General features: G+C 42.9%; 1 protein-coding gene across 6 annotated transcripts in view; it reads left to right on the top strand.

The window, feature by feature from the left end:
- TMEM244 (transmembrane protein 244) overlaps positions 1 to 26,140 on the top strand; it is a 47,768-nt gene that overhangs the window by 13,091 nt on the left and 8,537 nt on the right. For 4 of the 6 annotated variants that reach the window (XM_033955615.1, XM_033955618.1, XM_033955616.1 and 1 more), the window contains one exon: positions 21,417 to 21,490. In XM_033955615.1, coding sequence (XP_033811506.1) covers positions 21,417 to 21,490 — 74 coding nt within the window. Of the gene's footprint in view, positions 1 to 5,645; positions 5,732 to 21,416; positions 21,491 to 26,140 lie in introns of all 6 variants that reach the window. The other 2 variants (XM_033955613.1, XM_033955614.1) reach the window with 1 other exon arrangement.

Raw genomic sequence — 26,140 nt, forward strand, 5'->3', positions numbered from 1 at the left:
CAAGTGCGTGCGCCGCAAAGCAGGAGAATTTGTAGGGGACGCTACCGGAGAAGTAAAGTGGGCGGGGTCGTCCGCGCCGCCGCTTCGCGGCGGCTGTCCTTTGGAGGAGCAAGAGAGCCGGAGAAGTAAAGTGGGCGGGAAGTTCTATGCGGTTTACAATGATTAAAGATGTTACAGATAGAGTGGAATCAACAAAGTATGGACTTGGTGATTGACAGTTCTAGGGCTAGGATTGTATAGGTTGGTTTCCTAAGTATTTCAGGAACAGATGTGTTTTTAGACGTTTCCTGAATTCCCTATAGGTAGTAGGCACAAGTAATTGTTCTAGGTCTTTACCCCACAGAGCTGCTTGATGTGAGAAAAGATGTTGGTGATGACATGGGGCTTGGTCACTATGAAGGTGGGAGGCTCGAGGTGTACATCTCTTGTGACTTTTATCAATGGCTTCGTTTAGTTGCTTTCTCAGTTGAGAATTTGTGCTTTCGGTGCCCCAAGCCTGCTAAATAAATAAAAAGTAAAGAAAATTCCTGAAAAACTTTATAAAATGAAAGTAAAGGGCAATATTTGAAAGTTCTATTGTACAACATTTGGCTGTGTTGATCTTTTAGTAAGCTGCAGTAAAAGGTGGCCTTAGCGCGCCCTTAAATGAGTTTTTCCTGGGTGCCAAGGCCATTTTTACCACAGCTGTAAAAATAGCCTTGTTTTTTTTAGCGTCCCTCCAGACCGGCACAGAAACAGATGGGTTTATACTCCTCTGCCAGCAGGTGGAGACTGAGAAAATTAGCTGGTAAGGGCCTAATTTCTTCTTTCTAGTTTTTGTATTAATGGTCATGCTCCAACGTTACCATTAGAAAAGCAAAAACCTCCCAGACCCCAAGAAGTCAAACCAGATAAGGGGGAGAGACAAGAGCAGGAATGGTCAAGCTACACAACACAATCTGCAAATAATTTTTATATATACACGGGAGAGCCCTCAGTCACACAGCCACCCTCTGGAAACTCCCAGCGGTACAGGCTGTCACTTGGCTTACACCCAGAAGAGTGTTAACTGTGAAACTGCCCCGGGCTCTACTCCGTGTTTTTTAGTGATAAAGTGCACCCAACAGTGCTAAGTGTGAAAAAAGATATAAATAAATCAAAAAAACTTCTTGGGGTCTGGGAGGTTTTTGTTTTTCTTGTGATTTCTTTACCTCCCAGTTATTTTCGGGTTTTAAACTAAACTAAACTAAACCTTAAGTTTGTATACCGCATCATCTCTACAGAAGTAGAGCTCAACACGGTTTACAGGAATTACAAAAGAAAGGAGTTACAATGGGAAGAAGAGGAGCTTGGCAATAAGGGGAGAGAGAAGGGATTAAGTGTAGAGGAGAGGGAGGGAGTGGTTACATTTTGGAGAAAAGCCAAGTTTTCGAATGTTTTCTGAAGTGTTGGAGGGAGGTCGCGCTCCGGAGAGGGGCGGATAAGCTGTTCCACAGCTCGGTGATCTTGAAGAGGAGGGATGTTCCAAGTTTACCTGTATGGGAAATGCCTTTTAAAGAGGGGAATGATAGTATGAATTTCTGAGAGGATCTGGTGGAGTTGGGATTTGCGGAGAGCCAGGATAGTGGAAACAGGGGAGGAAAGATACCGTGTAATGACTTGAAGGTTAGGCAGGCGCATTTGTAGTGGACCCTGAGGAAAACTGGGAGCCAGTGAAGCTTAGATAGAAGCGGGGAGACGTGGTCAAATTTGCTTTTTGCGAAAATTAATTTAGCCGCGGTATTCTGAATCCGCTGGAGTCTGAGAAGACTTTTCTTTGTTAGGCTTAGGTAGATGGAGTTGCAGTAATCCAGTCTAGAAAGAATAATGGATTGAACGAGGATAGCGAAGTGTTGTTGGTGGAAGCAGGATCTGACTTTTCTTAGCATGTGATTTTTCCAACGTTACCATTAGCATGCAACCATTTAAAAGAAAAATTAGTGCATAATACTTACCACCATCCATTGTGCAGGTGATAAAGGCTTGCACGTTATTCCTGCGCTATCATACAAGTGTAGCTGCACTGATCAGCGCAAGAATTCCCATTTTCTGCCCCAGACTCACACCCTTCAAAAAGTTTCAAAATATATATTAGCACACAGTACACACACATTTGACCCTTGCTGTGGGGACACGTGAACACATCTCACGGTATGCCCTTTTAATGAAAGGACTAAATTATCTGATCGAGCTCGGAGGTTTATACGTCTTTTCTCGTGATCTTGTGTCCCTCTCTGGGTCATAACCATTAGATATTTTCAGAGTTAAAAGTTGGCGTTAATATTTTGGGGAAAGACAGGACAGGCTCTTATTGAGCGTGGAATAAGATCAAGATTAGTGGACGAGGCACCCCCGGAGCAGGTGGGGCGGCAGAGGTCGCTTCAGGAACTGGCACACTGGGAGTTGCGCAGTCTTGCTGAGAGCAGGGTGGGACCACGCGGGCTATATTGATCCTTGCTGAAGTGGACCGTTTGTGATGTCTTTTGTTTCTATCTCTCTAGTCCAGGGGTTTCAAAGTCCCTCCTCGAGGGTAGCAATTCAGTCGGGTTTTCAGGATTTCCCTAATGAATATGCATGAGATCTATTAGCATACCATGAAAGCAGTGCATGCAGCTAGATCTCATGCATATTCATTGGGGAAATCCTGAAAACCCGACTGGATTGCTGCCCTTGAGGAGGGACTTTGACACCCCTGTTCTAGTCGCTGAAGGGGGAGGGAGGTATGGAGGGGGGGGGGGCTTTCTCTTTGTGATGGATCTATTACAAAAGATGGGAGCAAAATGACAGCTGGTGCTCTTTCCTGCACGTAATACTCTACTTGTGAGTGCGACACTGCTTGTTTTGGTTATATATATTGGAAGGGGGGTTCTTTTCTCTTCCCAATGTCTGTTTATTGCTGACTTTTCCCTTTTACCATAGTTCTTGGGCTGCATTGTATACTTCCTTCTGCACTGCTCGTTCCATATATGCTGTATGTATGCATTTATTCTGTTTGTTTGCTTTCTCAATAAACATTTTCAACCCCCCCCCCAAAAAAAAAAAAAAAAGATCAAGAATAGAAATATGAATTGGGCCTGTATGGTAGAAGAGCTGCAGGATGGATTGTAATGTGCCCACTGTAGTTCTGCAGGTTGTGTTTTTGGAGGGCTGAGGGTAGGTGTAAGGCCTATTAGAAGGCCTAGGCAAATCTTCAATTAACTTCAAGGCTCCTTAGGCCCTCAACATTATGATCACCTCAGTGCCACATCTCCCCAAACAAATAATCCTGTAGAAATGATTAATTGGATATCATACATTTGTATACAGTATTAAACTTTATTTAGTATGAGCTGGGTTCTATAAATGGTGACTAGATCAGGATGCTGACCAAGTTAGGTGCCTAAATTAATATTTTTAATTGGTTATATGGTGTTGATAATTGAAAGCGCCATTAAAAATTATTAAAATTTAAGGACATTTCTGCCTTTGTGGCTAGATGTGTGTTGTTTGGTTAAAAAAAAAAAAAAACTATTTTGAAAGTCTGGATACACCCTGACACGCTCACTGGAAATCCCTGATGATTGTTTAAGCATCTTTGGAGCGGTGCAGCTTTCAAGACATAGATTCTTTATGAGGACAAAGATTTATGCAAATTTGGGAACCTTTTTGGTTGAAGCTAACACCCTAAGCTCGTACTGGTAGATTCAAGAGTAATGTTAAGAAATTCTTCTTTACGGAGAGGGTGGTTGATGCGTGGAATGCGCTTCTGAGGGAGGTGGTGGAGAAGAAAATGGTGACAGAATTCAGACAAGCATGGGATGAGCATAGAGGATCTCTAATCAGAAAATAATGGGTATGCATTGAAGGGACTAAGGCCTGTTCTGGGCAAGCTTGCACGGCCTGTGTCCCGTTTATGAACATTCAGTTGAGGACTGGCTGGGGAGAGCTTCGATGGCTGGGATGGTTAAGATGGTCTGGAGTGAGCTTTGATGGAGACTCAAGTAGATGGAACCTAAGCACACTAGCGGGCAGGGCTCTTGATTTCTGGCCCAGAAATATCTAAGAAAAAGGTCCATTTAAACTAAACAATTAATTTATGGAGCATGTATGGTTGGGCAGACTGGATGGACCACGCGGGTCTTTATCTGCCGTCATTTACTATGTTACTATGTTTTAAGCTAAATTCTTACTAACAGAATCAAGTTAGGCAAACCCAAAGTACACCAACAGATTGGAGAGACAAACTCTCTCTATTTAAACCAGTGGTTCCCAACCCTATCTTGGAGGACCCCCAGGCCAGTTGGGTTTTCAGGATAACCCCAATGAATATGCATGGAGCAGATTTTCATGAATGGTACCTCCATTATATGCAGATCTCTCTCATGCATATTCATTAGGGCTATCCTGAAAACCCGACTGGCCTGGGGGTCTTCCAGGACAGGGTTGGGAACCACTGATTTAGACTGTCATCAATAGCAGTTGTGGTAGTGCCAGTCCCCCTTTCCTGGAGGAGTCGGGCTGTGATAACTTCCAGAGGCTTCAAATGCTCCAGGACAGTAACCACCCATTGTGATTAGTAATGAAACACGAGAATGAAAATGATCCATTCTTGATAGGAATTGTGTTTTGAATAAGGAATGAAGCCAGGGTAACACCCAGGCTTTCAACAGATGCCTAAAGCCATGAAAGCCATCTGATTCTACATTGTGGTTCTTGGAAGGGCTTCATGAGCCATTTTTATAACAGATGAGGCCACTTTGTTTCATTAGGATTATTGTTCTGATTAGCAGAATTCTTGGGTGCCTTTTTCCTACACAGTGAAAAGCAGTTCAGAATGGGGGAAAAAAATACAGCCATTATGTGTGCTGCCTTTGTTCCCATATGTCAAAGCTTAACACAAAATGTATTAAAAACTTCATAAATCAGCTGAAATTATTTGCACTACTTTTGCTTGGCAGCAGCTGCTGCCTCTGCTTCTTCTTTTCAGCTCAATCAGAACCTGCTCCAGCTGAGGCTGTGGGGCCATCAGCTGCCTTTTGTAACCACCCAGAGGTTTCCTCCCACCCCCCTACCCCTTCACCCGCCATATTTAACCACAGGTGCATTATCAAGTAATGCAAAGGGTGTCTCTTGGGCATTAGCTGGTGCCTCTCAGTGGCATAGTGAGGGTGAGCTGTGCCTGGGGCGGTGGTACCCCTCTCCCCCTCCCTTTTATCTTTGGTGCAACAAGCCGCGAATGTGCTGCCCGCATTGGCTTCGGCGCTGTCTCTGACATCACTTTTTAGGCGCGGGTCCTGGAAGTGATGTCAGAGAGAGCGCTAAAGCTGACGCAGGCAACAAGTTCATGGCTGCTCATGCTGAAGTTAAAAAGGTACGGGAAGGGGGGGGGGAGGGAAGGGGGCACCTGCATGGCAGGGGGTGAAGTGGGAAAAGGGGGCAGAGAGCAGGAGGGGTGTCAGCCCCCCAAGGAAAACCACATCCAGGGTAGACCCTGCACCCTCTCCCCTTACTACACCACTTTGTTGGATCTTGATCTCTAGCCAAGTGTGACCCCTGGCGACGGCAGCGGTATTGCCACTGGGCTACTCGGCCATCCCTGTGTCTGCCAGAGGAGGAATTTGTTCTTAACTTTGCAATGCTCTTTCCAGACTGTACTCCTTCACCTGTTGCTGTGTCTGCTCATTTTCTATTCCGTCTACTACATGGTTGGCAGCATATGCTTTGGAGCCTTCAGGTGAGGATAACCTTGAGTATTCCCTTCATAGGCTATCAAAGAGTTGAGTCTTTGTGTTTAAATCTTTTATGAATTTTCCAAAGTTAACAAAAATGCAGTATAGTATCTACACAAACAACATTATTCATATATGCATTTATAATCAATCAAAATCCCCACAGCAAGATAAAAAAAATCCTCACCCCACCCAACCAATACCTTACAAGAGAATAAAACCATGACATAATTGTTAAAGACTCAACTCTTTGATAGGCTGGTATATTAATGCATTCTGCTTCATTTTTTCAATCAAGTTCCTTATATTTAACTTGATGTATTTTATCTGTTCTATGTATTACTTCTTTCCCTGCCATGCCGGTATTTTCTGCATTATATTGTAAACTAGTCTTATAGCCCGTTACATTAACGGGTGCTAGAATATATGTGTGTGTATGTGACTTTATTTCTTTCTCTCTCTCTCTCCTTAGCCGCTTTCTGTATTTCTGTCTTTCTTTCTTTCTTTTTCCTTGGCTGTCCACTACCATCCCGCACCCCTCCTGACGCGACTCCCGCTGTCTTTCTTTCTGTCTGTCTCTGTCCCTGGCCCCCTTTGTCTGTTTGTCTTTCTGTATATCTCCCTGCCCCTGTGTCTTTCTTCTTTTCTTTCTGTCTCCCTTCCTCCCTCTGTCTGTCTGTCCAAAGCAGCATTCCCTCCCCCTCCATTTCCCTCCCCCCACGCCAGTTCCCTGTGCACCTGCCCCTGTGTCTTTCTGTCTCCCTTCCTCCCTCTGTCTGTGTGTCCAAAGCAGCATTCCCTCCCCCTTCCATTTCCTTCCCCCCACACCAGTTCCCTGTGCAGCAGCAGCAGCGTTTCCTCTACCCCCTTTCCCTTCCCTTCCCTTGGGCCCGACTACACATGGCGATTCAAGCAGCGTGTGCCGCAGTCTTCACACGCTGCTTCGGGTCCTTCTACTGCCCTGATTTACTCTGGCACGTCCAGAGCAAATCAGGGCAGTAGAAGGGCCCGAAGCAGCGTGTGAAGACTGTTGCACACGCTGCTTAAATCGCCAGTCGGGCCCGCAGGAAGGGAAGGGGGAGGCGGCAAATGACTCGGGTCCCGGGCAGCGGAAAGTTGCTGGGCTCCACAGGCCTCCCCACCCCACCATCCTAACGTCAAACTGATACCTGAGGGCGCCCACCACCACTTCTGCAGCTCGCTCGCGCTTCGGCCGGTAGGGCCGTATTGTGAAGTGGAGAGCAGGGAAGCTTTTGTGATGCGCGAACACGCGGCGCGAGGGCGCATGTCTTTCAACAGGGAGCAGGACAGATCGTAAGCCGCGCATGCGCACTTCCTATGTGTCGCTACAGCTCACAGAAAACTGGCACACACTTAGGAAGTGCGCATGCGCGGCCTAGCGTTTTATTATATTAGATGCTTTCTGTCTTTATCTGTTTTTAAGTCCATTATTCTAATTTGTATTTTATCTGTATCCCATGTATTAGCTCACCTTGTTGAGAACCGCCTAGAACTTTTTAGGTATGGCGGTATATAAGAATATTATTATTAGCAAGTTTTAATTTCTTTGATGCTTCCATTGACATGACTAAAAGCGACACTTACTTCTGTTGCGGTCCAAACTATTTGGAAGACATGGAAAGATGCATCTTTATTATCTTTTCAGTTTTGGTGGAACTCAGTTTGCTTAATTGGTAAATATGAGGCTGCCATAATGGAAAAGAGAGGTAAGAAGGCTAAATTCAGAAGGATGTGAAATATGTAGAAAATGGTTGAGTGTTATTAAAGAATGGATAAGTTATGTATGAACGCATGAATGTATGATTTTTCACTGCAAATGCGGTGGGATGGGTGGGTTTGGGGATAGCTTTTCTTTTATAATTTCTTTATTCATTTTAAAACTTACATCAAGTGTACAGTAAATATCAACCAAATATAATACAACATCACTTGAAAAATTTTCAATATCATACACCAAGAAGATTTAACCCCCACCCCCCTCCCAAATTCATATACAACTAATATATACCACATAAAAATAATATCTTACGACAATCATCTATATATTCTTAATGGAAAAACAAGAAATCCCCCCCCCCCCCCTGATACCATATTATTCGGTACTGCAATGAGAACACAGAGTCCAATATCAGCAAATAATAATAAATTACTTTTAATATTGACAGGAGTTGCCATGCAGCAAATCACACAAAATTGGAAAGATTTTACCAAACTAAATTATACATTCTGGTGGAACTCGGTATGTCACATTTACAAAATGGAGAAAATTTTGGCTTTACAACAAGGAAATATTAAAAATTTTAAGAAAATATGGGATCCATTGACTAATTATTCTAGAGATCAGATATCTTAACACATTGATAATAGTAATATAGGGTTAGGGTGGGAAATATAGATATTAATATGAAAGAAAAATGGAAAAACAATTAATAGGGGAAAGGGATGAATATCTATGATATGAATTTGTACATACATATATATTTTATTATACATTTTATAATATGTGATTCATGTATTGAAAGAATGAAAATTCTATAAATAAAAAGTTAAAAAAAAAAGATTGGGAAAAGTGTAACTTATTCATTACTATAATTTAATAAAGGTCCCCACACATCCTTAAATTTATTATAATAACCTTTTTGAACAGCCTACGCTCTTTCCATTTTTTACACATGACAAACTGAAGACCACCAAAAACAATAATTCAGTCTTTTACAGTTCTTCCAATTATGTGTTATTTGTTGGATGGCAACTCCTGTTAATATCAATAAAAGCTTGTTATTATTAGCAGATATTTGACATTTAGCTCTCATAGACATGCCAAATAAAATTGTGTCATATGACAATGCTACATGGTTCTCTAACAAACAATTTATTTGATCCCAAATAGACTCCCAAAAAGCCTTAATGAATGGACAATAAAACAATAAATGATCTAAAGTTCCAGCTTCAAGATGACAATGCCAACATCTATTAGACTTAGAGCAATCCAATTTTTGTATGTATTGGGTCCTCCCAGAACTCATGGACAGCTACCAGATTGGTTATATTTGGAATGGCAACTCATGTTTCCCATTAGACTTCGTCATCTTCTTAGTATCAAAATGCCTAGAATTCGGAAAAACAATAGAATATTAATGGACACATGGAAAACTTTACGATTTATTTTTTTTTTTTTTAAAATATCTTTATTCGTTTTTACATTATGCAAACAAGTGTACAATAATTCAAGTCATACTATACATTCTTCACTTGAAACTCTACATTCATTTTATACCATAAACTATCTCCCCTCCCTCCCTTTCCATATATTACCCCTCATAATGTCATAAAACCCACCCATCCCTCCTCCCCCCTACATATATTTAATGGGGATAAATATAATTATTTATTTATTATAATACTCAATTAATGGTCTCCACACCTCTTTAAATTTCTTATAATAACCTCTCTTGATTGCCAATGTTTTTTCCATTTCATACACCTGACAAACCGAACTCCACCAGAAACAATAATTCAATCCTCTATAGTCTTTCCAGTTATGTGTTATATGTTGGATGGCAACTCCTGTTAAAATCATTAACAGTTTGTTATTATTTGATGAAATTTGACTTTTGGCCCTCATAGACATTCCAAACAAAACTGTGTCATATGACAGGGCCACAGGATTCTCTAACATACAATTTATTTGACCCCAGATCAATTTCCAAAAATTATTAATAAAAGGACAATAAAATAATAAATGATCTAGAGTTCCAGCCTCAAGATGACAATGCCAACATCTATTAGACTTAGAGCAATCCAATTTTTGTAAGCGAACAGGGGTCCAGAGTGCTCTATGCAACAGGAAAAACCATGTTTCTTTAGCACTCTCCAGACCAGTAGAGGTTAACTTTACGAATGGGTATATATCTAATCATGACCAGCAGGTGGAGACTGAAAACAAAACTTTGGGACAGTATATCCTAGCCCCTCCTCTCTATTTCCCTCAGTCTTCTTTCAGTCTCCAGCAGGTGTTGAGTGATCTGTACCCATCTCCCTTGGTAGGGCTGTTGGAATTTGTTTAGGGGGTTTATTGTCCCTGTTTTTAGCCGGACGGAGCTTGGGCGGACTCTGTTTGGGGGTTCGTCCGACCTCGGGGGTGTCAAACCCGGCGGGTCACGAGCGGGGTCCCTCCCCCCACTTCCTCCACCTCCCCACATTTTTTTAGAGGAGCCTCAGCAGTAAGCCTTGCCCCCTAAATCAAGCAAGGCATATTGCTTCGAGAGCCTGTGGAGTCTGTTCTGTAAAAAAAAAAAAAAAAAAATCCTGAGGTAGTGCTGGTCTGAAGGGTTGTTTCCCTTTAAGAAAAAATTTTCAGGTCTCTGCCTTTGGGGTCCAGGCGGCTATTTGTGGGGGACTGGTCGCTCGCGCCGTGTTTCGGTGGGCGGAGCGGGTCTTGGATCGAGAGTCTGACGACTGGTCTCTGGTGGATCAGGAGGTTGCGAAGATTGAGATGGCGGCCTCATTCCTCTCAGATGCTCTATATGACTTGGTGCGGATCTCGGCTAAGTCTATGGCTTTTGGCGTGGCCGCAAGGCGTGTGTTGTGGCTGCGCGCTTGGGCGGCGGATGCTGCGTCCAAAGCTAAGCTTACTAAATTTCCCTTTCGGGGGTCGTTTTTGTTTGGAGAGGACTTGGATAAGTTGATTCAGACTCTGTCGGACTCGAAAGTTCCCCGTCTGCCGGAGGACCGTGCCCGCCCGGCGTCTCGGGGGGGTGCGGCCCGGGGGCGTTTGCGGGATTTTCGCAAGTATCGCCCTGGGCGTGGGGCTGCTTCTTTCCAGTCTCCGGGATTTTCCCGGGGTCGGTTCTTCCAGCGCATGCAGCCCTTTCGGGGGGCCCGTCGGGGGGCAGGGAATCCCTCCGCCGGTTCCCCCGCTTCCCGTCCTGCACAATGACGCCTTGCCGGCGCCCCCTTTGGTTCCGGTGGGGGCCCGGCTGTGCGAATTTTTCCCCAAATGGGCCGAGATCACGTCCGATCAGTGGGTCCTGGAGGTGGTGCGGGACGGTGATGCCCTGGAGTTCGCCCGCTCTCTGCCGGATTTTTTCCTCGCTTCTCCGTGTCAGACTCCGGGGAAGACGCAGGCCTTTCGCCAGACCCTTCAGCGCTTGCTAGATCTCAGGGCAGTTGTTCCGGTGCCCCCTCCGGAGTGGGGCACGGGCAGGTACTCCATTTACTTTGTGGTGCCCAAGAAGGAGGGGACCTTTCGGCCCATCCTCGATTTGAAAGGGGTCAACAGGGCTCTCAAGATTCCCTCTTTCCGTATGGAAACTCTGCGGTCGGTCATTCTGGCGGTTCAGCCGGGGGAGTTTCTCACTTCTCTCGATCTGACGGAGGCCTACTTGCATGTTCCCATTCGGGCCTCTCATCAGCGTTTCCTGCGCTTTGCGATCTTGGGTCGGCACTTTCAGTTCTGTGCGCTTCCCTTTGGGCTGGCCACGGCTCCTCGGACGTTCACCAAGGTGATGGTGGTCGTCGCGGCAGCCTTGCGGTCGGAGGGCATCCTGGTACACCCCTACCTGGACGACTGGTTAATTCGGGCAAAGTCGTTGCAGGAAAGCTCCCGGGTTACTGCTCGGGTGGTGGAGTTTCTCCGGTCGCTGGGCTGGGTGGTCAACCTTTCCAAGAGTCGGTTGGTCCCGGCTCAGCGTCTGGAGTACCTAGGGGTGCTGTTCGACACCTCCTTGGGGATGGTCTTCCTCCCAGAGGGCCGGGTGAGCAAATTGCAATCTCAGATTCGCCTGCTTTTGGCGTCCCGGTGTCCTCGGGCGCGAGATTTCCTCCAGGTCTTGGGGTCGATGGCGGCGTCCCTGGACGTGGTGAGGTGGGCGCGGGCCCACATGCGTCCTCTCCAGTATGCTCTGCTCCGGAGGTGGTCTCCCCAGAGGCACGGGATGGATGTTCCGGTTCCCCTGCGAGGCTTGGCGCGCTGCAGTCTGCGTTGGTGGCTCCAGACCCCTCACCTAGTTCAGGGGGTGGGTCTGGATCTCCCGCAGTGGACGGTGCTCCTGACGGATGCGAGTCTCCTGGGTTGGGGGGCTCAGTGTTTGGGTCACTCAGCTCAGGGCACCTGGTCCGCGGAGGAGGCCGCCTGGTCGATCAACGTGTTGGAGACCAGAGCGGTCCGTCTGGCGCTGTTGGCTTTCCACTCCCTGTTGCTGGGCAAGTCGGTCAGAGTGCTGTCGGACAATGCCACGGCGGTGGCTTATGTCAATTGTCAGGGGGGCACCAAGAGCACTCAGGTGGCGCAGGAGGCGGCTCTGCTCATGGTTTGGGCGGAATCCCATCTGCTGGACCTCTCGGCCTCTCATATAGCCGGAGTAGAAAATGTTCCGGCAGACTTCCTCAGTCGTCACTTCCTAGATCCAGGAGAGTGGTGTCTCGGCGCCGAGGCGTTTCAGTTGATTGTGCAGGCTTGGGGGCAGCCCCTGATGGACCTGATGGCCACGGGTGGCAACGCCAAAGTGCCCCGCTTCTTCAGTCGTCGCAGGGACGGTCTGGCCGAGGGTCTGGATGCTCTGGTCCAGCAGTGGCCAACGGAGGGGCTGTTGTATGTGTTCCCTCCTTGGCCGCTGGTGGGCAGAGTGCTTCTTCGCATTGTTCACCATCCGGGTTTGGTGGTGCTGGTGGCGCCGGATTGGCCTCGCCGTCCGTGGTATGCGGATCTGGTGAGGCACCTGGTAGCGGATCCTCTTCCTCTGCCTCTCTCGGACGACCTTCTGATGCAGGGTCCCATTCCCATGTTCGACCCGTCTCCCTTCTGTCTTACGGCGTGGCTCTTGAAAGGGGTCGCCTTAGCAAGAAGGGATATTCAGACAAGGTGATCTCTACACTGTTGGGGTCCCGGAGGCTTTCTACCTCTCGGGCTTATGTGCGGGTTTGGCGTCTCTTTGAGGAATGGTGTCGGGCGCGGGGAGTGACCTCTTTTCGCGCTTCTCTGCCTAACATTCTGGAGTTCTTGCAGGATGGCCTGGATAGAGGCCTGGCTTGGTCTTCTCTCCGGGTTCATCTTGCGGCCCTGTCGGCTTTTCGAGGGTTGGTGTCAGGTCAGCGTTTATCGGCTCTTCCTGATGTGATTCGGTTTTTGCGGGCGGCCAAGTTGCTTAGGCCTCCCCTACGGCCCTCGGTTCCCTCTTGGGATCTTAATCTGGTTCTCTCTGTTTTGGTGCGTCCGCCTTTCGAGCCCTTGGACGACTGTTCTTTGAAGGACCTTACTTTGAAGGCGGTCTTTTTGGTGGCCTTTACTTCTGCTAGGCGTGTTTCTGAGCTGCAGGCTTTCTTTTGTAGGGCTCCCTTCTTGGAGTTTTCTAGGGAGCGGGTCGTCTTGCGGCCTGTTCCTTCCTTTCTGCCGAAGGTTGTTTCTCCTTTTCATGTCAATCAATCGGTGGTTCTCCCGGTCTTGGGTGGTCGGGAGGGCTCTTCTGAGCAACGGCAGCTGCGCAAGTTGGATGTCGGTCGGGTCCTTCGCTCTTATGTTAAGCGGACCCAGGAATTCCGGAAGTCCGATCATCTCTTTGTCCTCCTGGCGGGTCCTCGTCGGGGAGCTGGCGCTTCTAAGGCTACTATTGCGCGCTGGATCAAGGAGACGATTGCTTCCGCTTATCTTCTGAAACAGCAGCCTGTTCCGGAGTTTCTCAAGGCTCATTCCACTCGGGGTCAGGCGGCTTCTTGGGCTGAGTCGTCGCTCGTGCCTCCAGTGGATATTTGTAAGGCTGCGGTTTGGTCCTCCTTGCATTCCTTTGTTCGTCATTATCGGGTTGATGTGCAGGCGCGTCGGGACGCGGTGTTCGGTGAGCGTGTACTGGTATCGGCCCTTCGGGGGTCCCGCCCGTGAGAGGGACTGCTTTGGTACGTCCCATTCGTAAAGTTAACCTCTACTGGTCTGGAGAGTGCTAAAGAAGGAGAAATTAGGTTCTTACCTGCTAATTTACTTTCTTTTAGCTTCTCCAGACCAGTAGAGGTCCCCACCCTGTCTGTTGTTGTTGTTGTTGGGGCTGTTGCGCGGGCAGTTTTTGGTTTTTGCTGCGGGTTCTAGTATTTTTCTAGGGCCGGGGAGAATTGAAGAACAGCGGCTGTGGCTCGGCTGGCTTAGCTGGCGAGCTGTGGGGACATTCTTCCTTCGGGAATTTCTCCTCTGCATTTTCCAACAGCATTTTGGGTATGTTATTTGTTACTCCTTTCGGAGTATTGTTTTTTCTCTCTGTTGTTTTCCAGTTCTTGGTTCTGCTTGGCTATTCGGCAGACTGAGGGAAATAGAGAGGAGGGGCTAGGATATACTGTCCCAAAGTTTTGTTTTCAGTCTCCACCTGCTGGTCATGATTAGATATATACCCATTCGTAAAGTTAACCTCTACTGGTCTGGAGAAGCTAAAAGAAAGTAAATTAGCAGGTAAGAACCTAATTTCTCCTTGCCTCATAGACGCAGACATTGTACATCTTATCCTCCAAGACCAAATACGTGGCCATTGAGATGCATTAATTTGATGCTTAATCTCAATGCTCCAAATATCTCTAAGTACAGTCCTTGGTTTTTTATTTAAATATCCAGATAATGTTTTATACCACTGTGCGGCCTGGTGACCCATAAAATCTGCCTGGAAGCATAAGAATTCTAGAGTAAAATGAGTATTTAAAGACTTCCATTCAGGGAACCCTGCCTGAATAGCCTGCTTCAATTGCAACCACTTATAACTTTGTTTTTTATTAAGTCCAAATTTATGTTGCAATTGTGAAAACTCCAGCAGCTTACCATCATTAATAACATCATCTAAAGTACGTATTCCTGCTTCAATCCAATCCTTCCAGACAATCATAAAACCGCCTATTTGTATCTTGGAGTTCAGCCATATATTTTGACAAGTAGATTTTTGAATAGTAATAGGAGTTAAGTTGTTTACATACTTTAATGTTGTCCATGTGTCCATTAATATCCTATTGGTTTTCCTTATTCTAGGCATTTTAATGCTAAGCAGATGACGAAGCCTGATAGGAGACATGAGCTGCCACTCCAACCATAACCAATCTGGAAGCTTCTCCATGAGTTCTGGGAGGACCCAATACATACCTTGGCGCAATATATAGGATTGATGAAACCTATAAAAATTTGGAAAATTTACCCCTCCCTCCTCAATTGGTTTTTGTAAAGTCACTAGAGCAATTCTTACAGCTTTACCCAGCCAAATAAATTTACTAAGAATATTATTTAACTTTTTGTAAAAAGACCCCTGAAAAAAAACTGGTATCATTCCCATTTGATAACAAACCACAGGCAATATCATCATTTTGACAGTTTGAACTCTTCCCCACCAAGATAAATGTAAAGGATTCCATTGCTCACATAACTCTGTTACTTTTTGTAATAAACTTTTTTCATTCATTATAATTGTCTCATCAAGCGTGTTTTTTATCCATATACCTAAGTATTTTATTCCTTCTTCTTTCCAAATAAAAGGTAATGAGTCAAATAATCCTTTTGTGCAATGCACATTTAAAGGAAGAACTTCTGATTTAGTCCAATTTATTTTATATCCTGAAAACTTTCCAAATCTTTCAATCAAAACCAATAAATTTGGAATGGTTGTTTCCGGATTCCTCAAATGAAGTAATATATCATCCGCATATGCAGAAACTTTATATTCTTTATCTTTAAGCGGTATACCCTGTATCTCCTCCTCTTGTTGAATAGCTAATAATAAGGGTTCAAGCACTATATCAAAAAGTAAAGGAGACAAAGGACATCCCTGTCTAACTCCCCTTTGCAATTTAAAACAATCAGAAAAATTATTATTGATATATAATCTAGCAACAGGAGAGCTATACAGAGTTTTAATCATTTGTATAAATCCCGAACCAATACCAAACCACTCCATGGCCTGATACATAAATGTCCATTCCACACGATCAAAAGCTTTCTCTGCATCTAGAGACACAGAAAAAGCCGGATCTCCAATTTCTTTTGTTAAATATAACATTTGCAATGCCAATCTGGTGTTATTAGAAGAGTGTCTCTGAGCAACAAACCCTGTTTGATGCATACCAACTATGTGAGGAAGAGCTTTTGCCAAACGTGTAGCCAAAAGTTTGGCTAATAATTTACCATCTACATTTATCAATGAAATAGGCCTGTAATTTGAAACCAACATGGGATCTTTATTTGGCTTCGGCAAAACAATAGTTAATGATTCTGCCATAGTGCCTGATATACAACCTTTCTTTAGTTGATTCTGATATAAATTTAATAAATGAGGTAAAAGAGTATTTTGAAATGCTTTATAAAACTCTACCGTAAAACCATCACCACCTGGAGCGGTCCCTACTCTAAGAGATTTCAATGCTGTTTGTAATTCTTGTAAAGATATTGGATTTTCCAAACTTCTTTTTATATGATCAGGAATCTTCGGACCTTCAATATTATTTAAAAACACTATACCATCTTTTTCTTTATTTAAATAAGACTCAGAAGAATACAGGTTTTTATAATAATTTAAAAACTGTTTTAAAATAGGACCAATCTGAAAATGAGTTTCACCTTTTTCATCTTTTATTGCATTCAATTTCATCTTTCTTTTTTTCACTTTAAGATAATTAGCCAATAATCTTCCCGCCTTATTTGAACTACCATAATACAAAGCTTGCTGACACATAATATTTTTTTTAGCCAAATTAGAAGAAATCTCATTATATTTATATTTTGCTTTTAATAAAGTTTGCAACGTAGAATTCTCCCACTTATTAATCAATTTTAATTCTAAATCTTTTATTTCGTGTTCCAGTTCCGTAAATTGCTTATTTAATTGTTTTTTAGAATAAGCTGAAAATGATATAATTTGCCCTCTCATCGTTGCTTTAAAAGCATCCCATATTATTTCTGTAGATATTTCCTCTGTAATATTATTTTGAAAATATTCATCCATTTTTAATTGAAATTCTTCACAAAATTTTGGATATGCAAGCAATGCATTATTAAATCTCCATACAGGCCTACCATTATCCGGGTCATTAAAATTTAAAGAAATCCACACTCCTCCATGATCTGATAAAATTATTGGTTCTATAGAGGCTTGTGTAACATCTTGTATTAGCCCATCAGAAACAAGAATATAATCAATTCTAGAAAAAGATTTATGAACATGTGAATAAAACGAAAAATCTCGATCATTAAAATGAAGAATTCTCCATATATCTTTTAAATTGCAAGAATTTATAAAATTATCCAACCCTAAAGATTTTAAAATTTTACTAGGTTTTTTATCCAATAAAGGGTCCACAACAGCATTAAAATCTCCTGCTACTATCAAATTATTAGCAGCCAGTGGTAAAATTATTGGTTGTAGAGTTTTAAAATATTCAATTTGATTCGAATTAGGTACGTACACATTAAATAGCGCCACAGTATTATTGCCCATATTCATGTTCACATGCACCCATCTTCCTAATTTATCTGCTTTCACCATATTAAATCCTGCTGAACAATTTTTATTTATTAAAATTGCTACCCCAGCTTTTTTCCCCACCGCCGGTGCAAAAAAGCAATCTCTCACCCAATTACCAATTAGCTTTTTTGATTCATCTCCATTAAGGTGAGTCTCCTGTATGAAATAGACATCCGCATTTTGTTTTTTTAAATATAGCAATACTTTTTTCCTTTTTATCGGGTGGTTGAGACCATTAACATTTATTGAAAAAATTTTTAAAGTCATTATATCAAATCAAAACAATAATCAATAATATTCTTCACATCAATATTATAACCTCTTTTCCCCTTTTTAAAATTATTATTAGAACCCATCCCCTCCCCTATACCCCTTCCCATATTCTTAATCCCCTCCCCCTCCCATCCCTCCCTTAAATTACTTGCCAACTTTGAAACGCACACCTTGACTAGGCAATAGATAAACTCCCCACAAGCTATATTTATAATTTTAAAACCATTAGCCAGATCATTATCATATTAAAATGAATATCATTTTATCACACAAGACTTTTTTTATCAAGGATTACCTCTTTTTTTTTTTTTTTTTTTCCTTTCCTTTCCCCCATCTCTCATGAACCCTCCCTTCTCTACTCACTCATTTCCATTAAGATATTATTGAAATACATAAATAATCACACCAAATTTTAAAATTACATTCATCCAAACCACATCCATCTTTCATGTCAGATTACATCACATTCCCTCAAGTTAAATATCACTTTTAAATATTATTAAATATATAATGGAAATCTTTTTTCCTAACTTTTCCTATTCAAAAAGTCAATAAATTCCCCAAAACAACAATTTTTATCCCTTTAACATAACCCTCCTAACATTCCATACCCATTTCCACACTAGCATATTTGCTACCCTTTTAATTTCCACTCCATTCACAACATTCTCTTATATCATATGCTTTATATTATAACATCCAAACTTTCCTACATCCTTCACTTTTACCAAAACTTCTAATTAATTTTTTTTTTTATTTTTTATTTTTTTAATCTCCTCGTATATCCACCATTATTTATATTAAGTTCAGACCAATTTTTATCCCAAACAACAATATTATGACTCTTGTTGCATTAATAGATTTGCAATTTTAAAACTATAGTCCATACATAACAACAAATTTCCTTTTCTTGTAATAAGATGCTATATGTCTCATAAAGTCTCATTTCAAATCTCCTCTTGCTTGCAGATCCATATCAAATTCTATCCTCTCACACTACTGTTTATACATTCTCAGTCTCATCTTTTGATCCACCTTAAATCTCCTTTCCAATTGTTTTGCATAAAGATTTACAATGACCACAATTTCAAACTTGTGGTGCCAATCATAGATCCTTCACATTCTACATATACAAACCCTGTTCCTTTTTTTTTTTTTTTTTTTTTTTTGACCATTGTAGCTCTGTCATTTTTATTTTAAGGTCAGGTCAACTATATACCAGAACCATCTTCAAAAAATCCTCTGCTGCATTTAGAGAATTTCCATTACAATGTCTTATTCCATATATCACAGCTGACTTCCCCTTTTATGCAAATGAAAATTGTAAGGCTTACAAAGTCACAGTCTAACTCTCATCTTGCTTGCAGATCCATTCTATTTAATGTCCTCTTGCTTGTAGTTTATATCTTCTCAATACTATTTAGAACTTATTTCCTTCAATCTGTTTTGCACAATCCTCTATCGTTTCTCAGTCTGTCTGTCCAAACAGCAAGTCAGTACAATCCATCTTATTAACCTCTGTCCTTTAAAAGGTCTGTAATATTGCATCTCTTATACTCTTGCAGGCTACATTCCATTTGCCTCATGACAAGATAGAATGTGGAATGTATTTGAAATCCAACTGCAGCCATGCCTTCAGAATCCTATTAACTCTTTTTTTTTTTTTTTTTTCTTCCTTTAACATAGAAATTTCCAAACAAAAATAAACATTTCAACCAAGAACACAAATACTTCCATCCAAGTCTCTATTAAGTAGCCATTGGTGATTCACACTGCTCCAAAAACTCCTTAAGTTTATCTGCAGTATCAAAATTCAAAGTTTTATTTTTATAAGTGACCCGCATAGTTGCCGGGTATATGAGCCCATATCTAGCTCCCAGACTTCTCAGCTGTGGTCTCAGGTCTAATAGCTGCTTTCTCTTTTGTGCCGTTGCTCTGGCAAAGTCAGGCACTATGTAAATCTTTGAATCCTGACACTTTAAGTTTTTATTATCTTTAGCCAATTTAATTATTTCAGCTACCTGTTGATATCTAAGTAGCTTAAAGATCAGTGGACGTGGTCCTTTTTGGCTGTTTGATAATCTCGTTGGGACCCTGTGTGCACGTTCTATTTCCAATGGAAACTTGTTTTGCATCGGGAGCACCTTGGGCAAAAAATTAATCAAAAATCCAATCGGATCCGACTTTTCAATTCCCTCCGGGACCCCAAGCACCCTTAAATTGCTCCTTCGTTCCCTATTGGACAAATCTTCCAGCTCCCTTTTCAGTGCTTCAATTTCCTTACTGTGTTCCATGTGCTTTATACTTTCCTCCTCACACTTTTCCACTCTTTTCTCAATTTGATCCACTTTCAATTCCATTGCTTGCAGTTTATTTGATAAACATACCACCTCTTCTTTCACTTCTTTTATATTTTTAGCGCATTCCAATACTATTTCCTTTACCGCCTGTATTTCCTTCATTATGTCTTTATTTTCTACATCCTCCGGCGGCAACGGAACTGACATCGGTGAAGCCGTATCAAGTTTCGATCGCTTCCCGCTTCCTGAGCTGCTCCCCGCCGCCAAATTTTTGTTTTGCTTTCCCGAAGCCATTATCCGCCTCTACCTCACTTTTCAGAGTGAAATTTGAATTTTTTCTGGCTATGATCTCTGTCAAATAGCTTGTCTTCACAGAGCAACTCCACTACCCAGCCATTTAGTTCCGCTCCAAAGCCACGCCCCCTTTACGATTTATTAATAATTTAACACCTCTTCCAATTCAAAAATCTACATATCAAAATATATGGCTAAACCCCAGGATCCAAATAGGCGGTTTTAAGATTGTCTGGAAGGATTGGATTAAAGCAGGTATACAAACCTTAAATGATGTTATATCTACTGGCAAACTGCTGGAATTTTTCACAGCTGCAACTTAAATTTGGTCTAGATAAAAAATAAAGTTATAAGTGGTTGCAACTGAAGCAGGCTATTCAGGCAGGGTTCCCTGAATGGAAATCTCTTAATAATCAATTTAGTTTGGATTTTTTTATGCTTTCAGGCAGACTTCCTGGGTCACCAGGCCGCACAGTGGTATAAATTATTATCTGGCTATTTAAATAAGAAACCAAAAACTGGACTTAGAGATATTTGGAGCATTGAGATTAAGCATCAAATTAGTGCGTCTCAAGGGCCACGTATTTGGTCCTGGAGGATGAAGTGTACAATGTCTGCGTCTATGAGGCAAACATGGTTTTTCCTGTTGCATAGAGCACTCTGGACCCCTGTTCGCTTACAAAAATTGGATTGCTCTAAGTCTAATAGATGTTGGCATTGTCACTTGGAAGCTGGTACTTTAGATCATTTATTGTTTTATTGTCCATTCATTAAGGCATTTTGGGAGTCTATTTGGGATCAAATAAATTGTTTGTTAGAGAACCATGTAGCATTGTCATATGACACAATTTTATTTGGCATGTCTATGAGAGCTAAATGTCAAATATCTGCTAATAATAACAAGCTTTTATTGATATTAACAGGAGTTGCCATCCAACAAATAACACATAATTGGAAGGACTGTAGAAGACTGAATTATTGTTTTTGGTGGTCTTCAGTTTGTCATGTGTATAAAATGGAAAGAGCGTTGGCTGTTCAAAAAGGTTATTATAATAAATTTAAGGATGTGTGGGGACCTTTATTAAATTATAGTAATGAATAAGTTACACTTTTCCCAATCTTAATACACATGAAGTCAGTTGTTTTAATTAAAAGGCATGCATTAAAGTCATATAAAGTTTGCTTCTGCTACTAAATTGAGACAGTGACTGAAAGAATCGTGTTTGCATTGTTTCTTAGGTTATATTTTAGTTGTGCAGGATGAGTTGCAAGGTCATGGCTGTATGTTTTCTCTGAACACATAACATGTCACTTTTTGCCATTAATAGGCTGGAGATATTTGATGGGCTTATTCCATTTGACTTTAAGACGGAACCTTCTCAGTCAAATTCCAAGTATCTAGGTAAGCGCACACAGTGGGCACTGGGCAAAGATGCCCAGATGGCAAACTCTTGAGACCTTTTGCTACTACTTGACTCTCTTTTTGGCACATGTTTTGCTGTAGAGTTTGGACAAAGAACAAATCCAACCCATCTGCAGTGAGGATGCAGTGGAACAAAGACAAAAAGAAACTGCAGACAGATGTACAAGATGCAGGCAAAGTTTATTAGGAAAAACAAACAATTTGTTGCATACAAATAAACCACTTCTTACAGAATATGGGACCCATCACGGGCCGTGTTTCGGTCAACACGTCTTCTTCAGGGGTCCCATAAAATGGTGGTATCAAGGGACACACAACAAATTTGCTTTCTTTTGAGGTTGCTGCACTGATCAGTAGAACCCCTGAAGAAGACGTGTTGATCGAAACACGGCCCTTGTTGGGACCCTTATTCTGTAAGAAGTGGTCTATTTGTACGCAACAAATTGTTTTTCCTAATAAACTGTGCCTGCATCTTGTCTGTAAATTTTTTTTGTCTTTGGTCCACATGTTTTGTAACAATACACCCGTTGGGGAGCGTTAGTCCATCTATTTGTAGCACTGGTTTGTTTGTCCATGTTGAAGAGCTAAGTGATAAGGTTGGTGCTGGAGAGCCTTCATCTTGGGCAATTTCCTCTTAGACAACATCATGGTGGTGGTGGTAATGAACAAGTAGGGAGGAACAAGGAGTCTCCAACTGGTGCAAAAAGTTGACCTTTTCCTGTAATGGGTAAAGAAGTGAAGTAAAGGCTGCTTTGTTTACCTCATTGGAATAACTACAAGACGGCATTGTATCTTCCAAAACAGACAATATTCGTTTATTGTTAGTATAAAAACTTACAGTATTACAGCAGCAGAGACATATCAGAAAAATGTATTGTCAGTTCAGAATATGCAATGGAGAGAACTTGCACCCATATGCTTAGCAGGGGGCTAGCAGATCCTCGTAGCATAAGTAAGTGAATCTCTCTGGCTTTACCTAGAATGCACGTGTTTTTTATACAGAGAAATTCTTCCTTTGTTCCAAAAAGTACATCCCCGAATTCTGGTTATGTAATTCCCTATTGGTACATAAAATAATGTATACCTAACTCCTCCTCTCAGTCCACGCCTCTCTCACCTCCACCCCCCCTCCCCAGTAGGGGGGGGGCTTGCAGAAACAGAGAACTCTTGCTGAACTTTCCTTCTTCAGCGCTGAGATATGTAGATGCTAATTAGTGGTTTTACAATTCTGTGCATCTTCGGGATGGTGTCCTTGTATGCTGAAAGTTGGCAAAGGTGACCTTTCAACAATCCAGCTGCTTGGTTCCCATAACTTGGTTCAGAGACAGGGAGCAAATGTTTTGGTATCAAGTTCTCTCATCTCGCTACACCCACATCGTCCTGCAGGGATCCTTGCTCATTATAAAAGTTTTATGGCTTTCCAGGGTGCCTGGCATATGAAGTCATACAGCACTGATAACAGTTCAGCAGAACCTTGGAGAAATATCCTCCCAGCAGGGAATGGAGACAAAAACGTTAGCATTGCAAAGGCTGCAGGTGTTTACAGACAGCAAGGTACAGGCTGGGCCTGGCTATGGGAAAATATAGGTCTGTAGTGTCCAGCATACACAAGTGAAAATATAGGTCTGTAGTGTCCAGCATACACAAGTGAGGCCAGTATGTCCAGGTTATCCATGTCAGAAGCATTTTGCAGCTGTATCAGCAGCACACAAAGCAGAGGTTGACATTGGCCAAGTGGAATTTTTGTGCTGCTCTGTCCTGTTTCCAGGAAAGTGAGAGCTCTCAGACAAGGCCTTTGCTTTGCTTTGTCACAAGCCAATTGTCACGGACAACATGGCTCTTAAGAGTGGCAGAAAGGACACTTGACAATTGTGATTTCATCAGTGGATGATGAATTGGCATTTCTTTAATGGGGATTGGGCTGGAGTTTGCCTCCTAGTTCTCTCAAGGGACCGATGATGGCAATTTACTTTTCTCTAGGGAGGATATAGGTCCTTAGCCTTCCATAGTGACATGGGTCGTTTTTCTCTCAAGAGGAGAAAGTCACATCAGGCCCATTTATCGACTATGATCCCACTATGGCAGTGGTTCTCATGTTTTTTGGGTTTGCAGCACATTGTAAAAAGAAAAAAAATTTTCTGGCGCACTAGTGCACAAAATGAAAAGCATTAACTAAACTATGAATAAAAGTAACAAATGTCAGAAAGCTGTAGATGTGTGAAACACAAGCTTGATATTTTTGGTGACTTTTGTCAATGTGGAGACATGCGAGACAAACATTTCCTCATTTCATATTCATTGCATTGAAATCTTTCTCTTTTATGCATTTAATGTTAATTAGTGAAGAAAACCCTAATTCACATAAGTATGATATAGAAAACTGAGGTGCTAGACGTCATAAAAAAGAACCAAAAGCCGAGTTCAGTTATTCACAGTGAAACACTCGCAGAAAGGACGAAAACCACAGGTGTGTTAAATCAGGAAAGACACAGTGACTGGAAGAAGCACAAAGTCAGGAAATAGGTAAAGGGCATACCCGAGTCTTACCATCCCAATGAGGTGTCCCATCCCAGAAAGACTGGGGAAAGCAGGCCCTGCTCCCAGGTATGACTGCCATGCATTGCACGGTCCCCTCTCTGGCTCTGCCACACAGCAGAGAGGGTGACTTGGATCTGAATGGCGATGCTTGGGCGCATGCCACCCTGCACTCCCACCCTCACTCACCTCGCTTATCTCACCTCTCTCGCATGTGCTCCTCAGCCTCGCCACTCTTTCAAGTTCAAGTTCAAATTTCAAGTTTATTAAATTTTACTATACCGACTATCAGCAAGTATCTAGCCGGTTTACAAGTTAAAATAAGATAAAAGATAAAACTAATACAAAAAAAGGGGATTGTGAACATTTAGACTTTAACTAGACATACTGGAAAGTGATGGTAGGGAATAAAGAAATGGAAGGGAGAAAAATTACATTCTTCAAAATGAATAATTTAAAAAAAAAAAAAATTCCCAAGCCTCGTCATACCTCTCTCGCACCCTCCCCAAGCTTTGCCTCTAAAATACCCACAATTCATGGCACATCTCCACCACTTGCGCACACTGGTATGCCGCAACACATCATTTAAGAACCACTGCACTCAGTGGCATAGCGAGGGTGAGAGGCGCCTAGGGCAGTGGCACCCCTCCCCTGCCCACCCCCATCCACTCCTTCCCTTTTTCTGTACCTCTTTAACATTCCTGGCATGAGCAGCCACCCCAACCTGCTGCTCGCACCAGTGTCGGCTCTTCCTCTGATGCTATTTCCTAGGCGCCGGTCCAGGAAGTGATGTCAGAAGAAGAGCCAATGCTGGCGCAAGCAGAAGGTTGAGGCTGCTGCTGCTTGCGCTGGGAATGATAAAGAGGTACGGGGGAAGGGAATGTGGGGCACATGCACGGTAGTGGGGGGTGCCGGCGCCCAGGGCAGACCCCCCTCTTACTACGCCAACGACCGCACTTTGGGATCTGAATTTGGATCTTTCCGAATCAGATTCTTCCGTCTCACTCACAAGACCCTTCTACACACAAAGCGACACACAGTCTCCCTACGCTCTCTATAAACACACCATTCGCCACTATACACCATTAGTGAGAACACACTTCCCACCCATTCCTTGGTACTCTGAGAGATACTTTGGGCTAGATTCACAAAGCAAACCGTGTATCGATCGGTTTACGACCCCTTTGCGACCAGATTTCCCTAGGGCCCCATTCACTAAGCTTTCCAGTGAGCTGCTTCGAATCCGTGCATGCAAATGAGGAGAAACGCATGCATAGTAGGCAGGTCTCTGCCGACTCTCCTGCTCCATTACCCTGCTCTGCCCCAATCTTGTTATGTAGGAAGAGGTTTCAGGCACCGGGGGAATCGTGCAACTCCGGTCCCTGCTCTGCTCTCTGCCCTCTACCCTGAGCTCTGCTTTGGTGCCGATTCTAACCAATAGGGAAAGAAAGAGAAGGCAGGAAGTGTGACTCTCTCTGCCGCCTTCCCTGCATGGGAGCCCGTGGGTTTAAAGTGGGGCTGCATGCCGCAGTGCAGCCCCGATTTAAACCCGTGGGCTCGCACTGCAGGAAAGGCGGCAGAGAGCAGGAGAGTCTGGGCGGCAAGAGCAGGGCTTGGGGAGAGCAGGAGAGTTGGCACACAGTCTCTTAAAAGTTCCCAGCTCCTGAAAAAAATATATATATGCCGGGCCCGGCAGATGGGGGCGTTCCTCCGATCACCCCCATCTGCATATTGGGGTATCAAGAATTCATTGGACCTGATTGGATCGGGCCCTATCGGGCAGGTTTGTGAATCTAGCCCTTTATCTCTTCTGTTACCACCATTATGTCTGAGTCTGTGAATAGAAGAGGAAACACACCATTGTGTCACAGTGGCAGTGCACTTTTTACCTTTTTTGTTCTGCTTTTTTTTAGAATTTCCAAAGGCTATTTCTGTGACTTTCGTGTACAGATTATATACTTTCCCCAAAAGTCAATATCCAGAAACCAAAAGGAGCAGAGATGCAAGCCCTGTCTAATTTGGTCATAAAGTAGCCATTGCACTGTATATCACTTACACAGTATTTATCTACCTCCCTGCATTTCACTTCTGGTA

The sequence above is a fragment of the Geotrypetes seraphini genome, chromosome 8 (assembly GCF_902459505.1).
Source record: "Geotrypetes seraphini chromosome 8, aGeoSer1.1, whole genome shotgun sequence".
Classification (NCBI taxonomy): domain Eukaryota; kingdom Metazoa; phylum Chordata; class Amphibia; order Gymnophiona; family Dermophiidae; genus Geotrypetes; species Geotrypetes seraphini.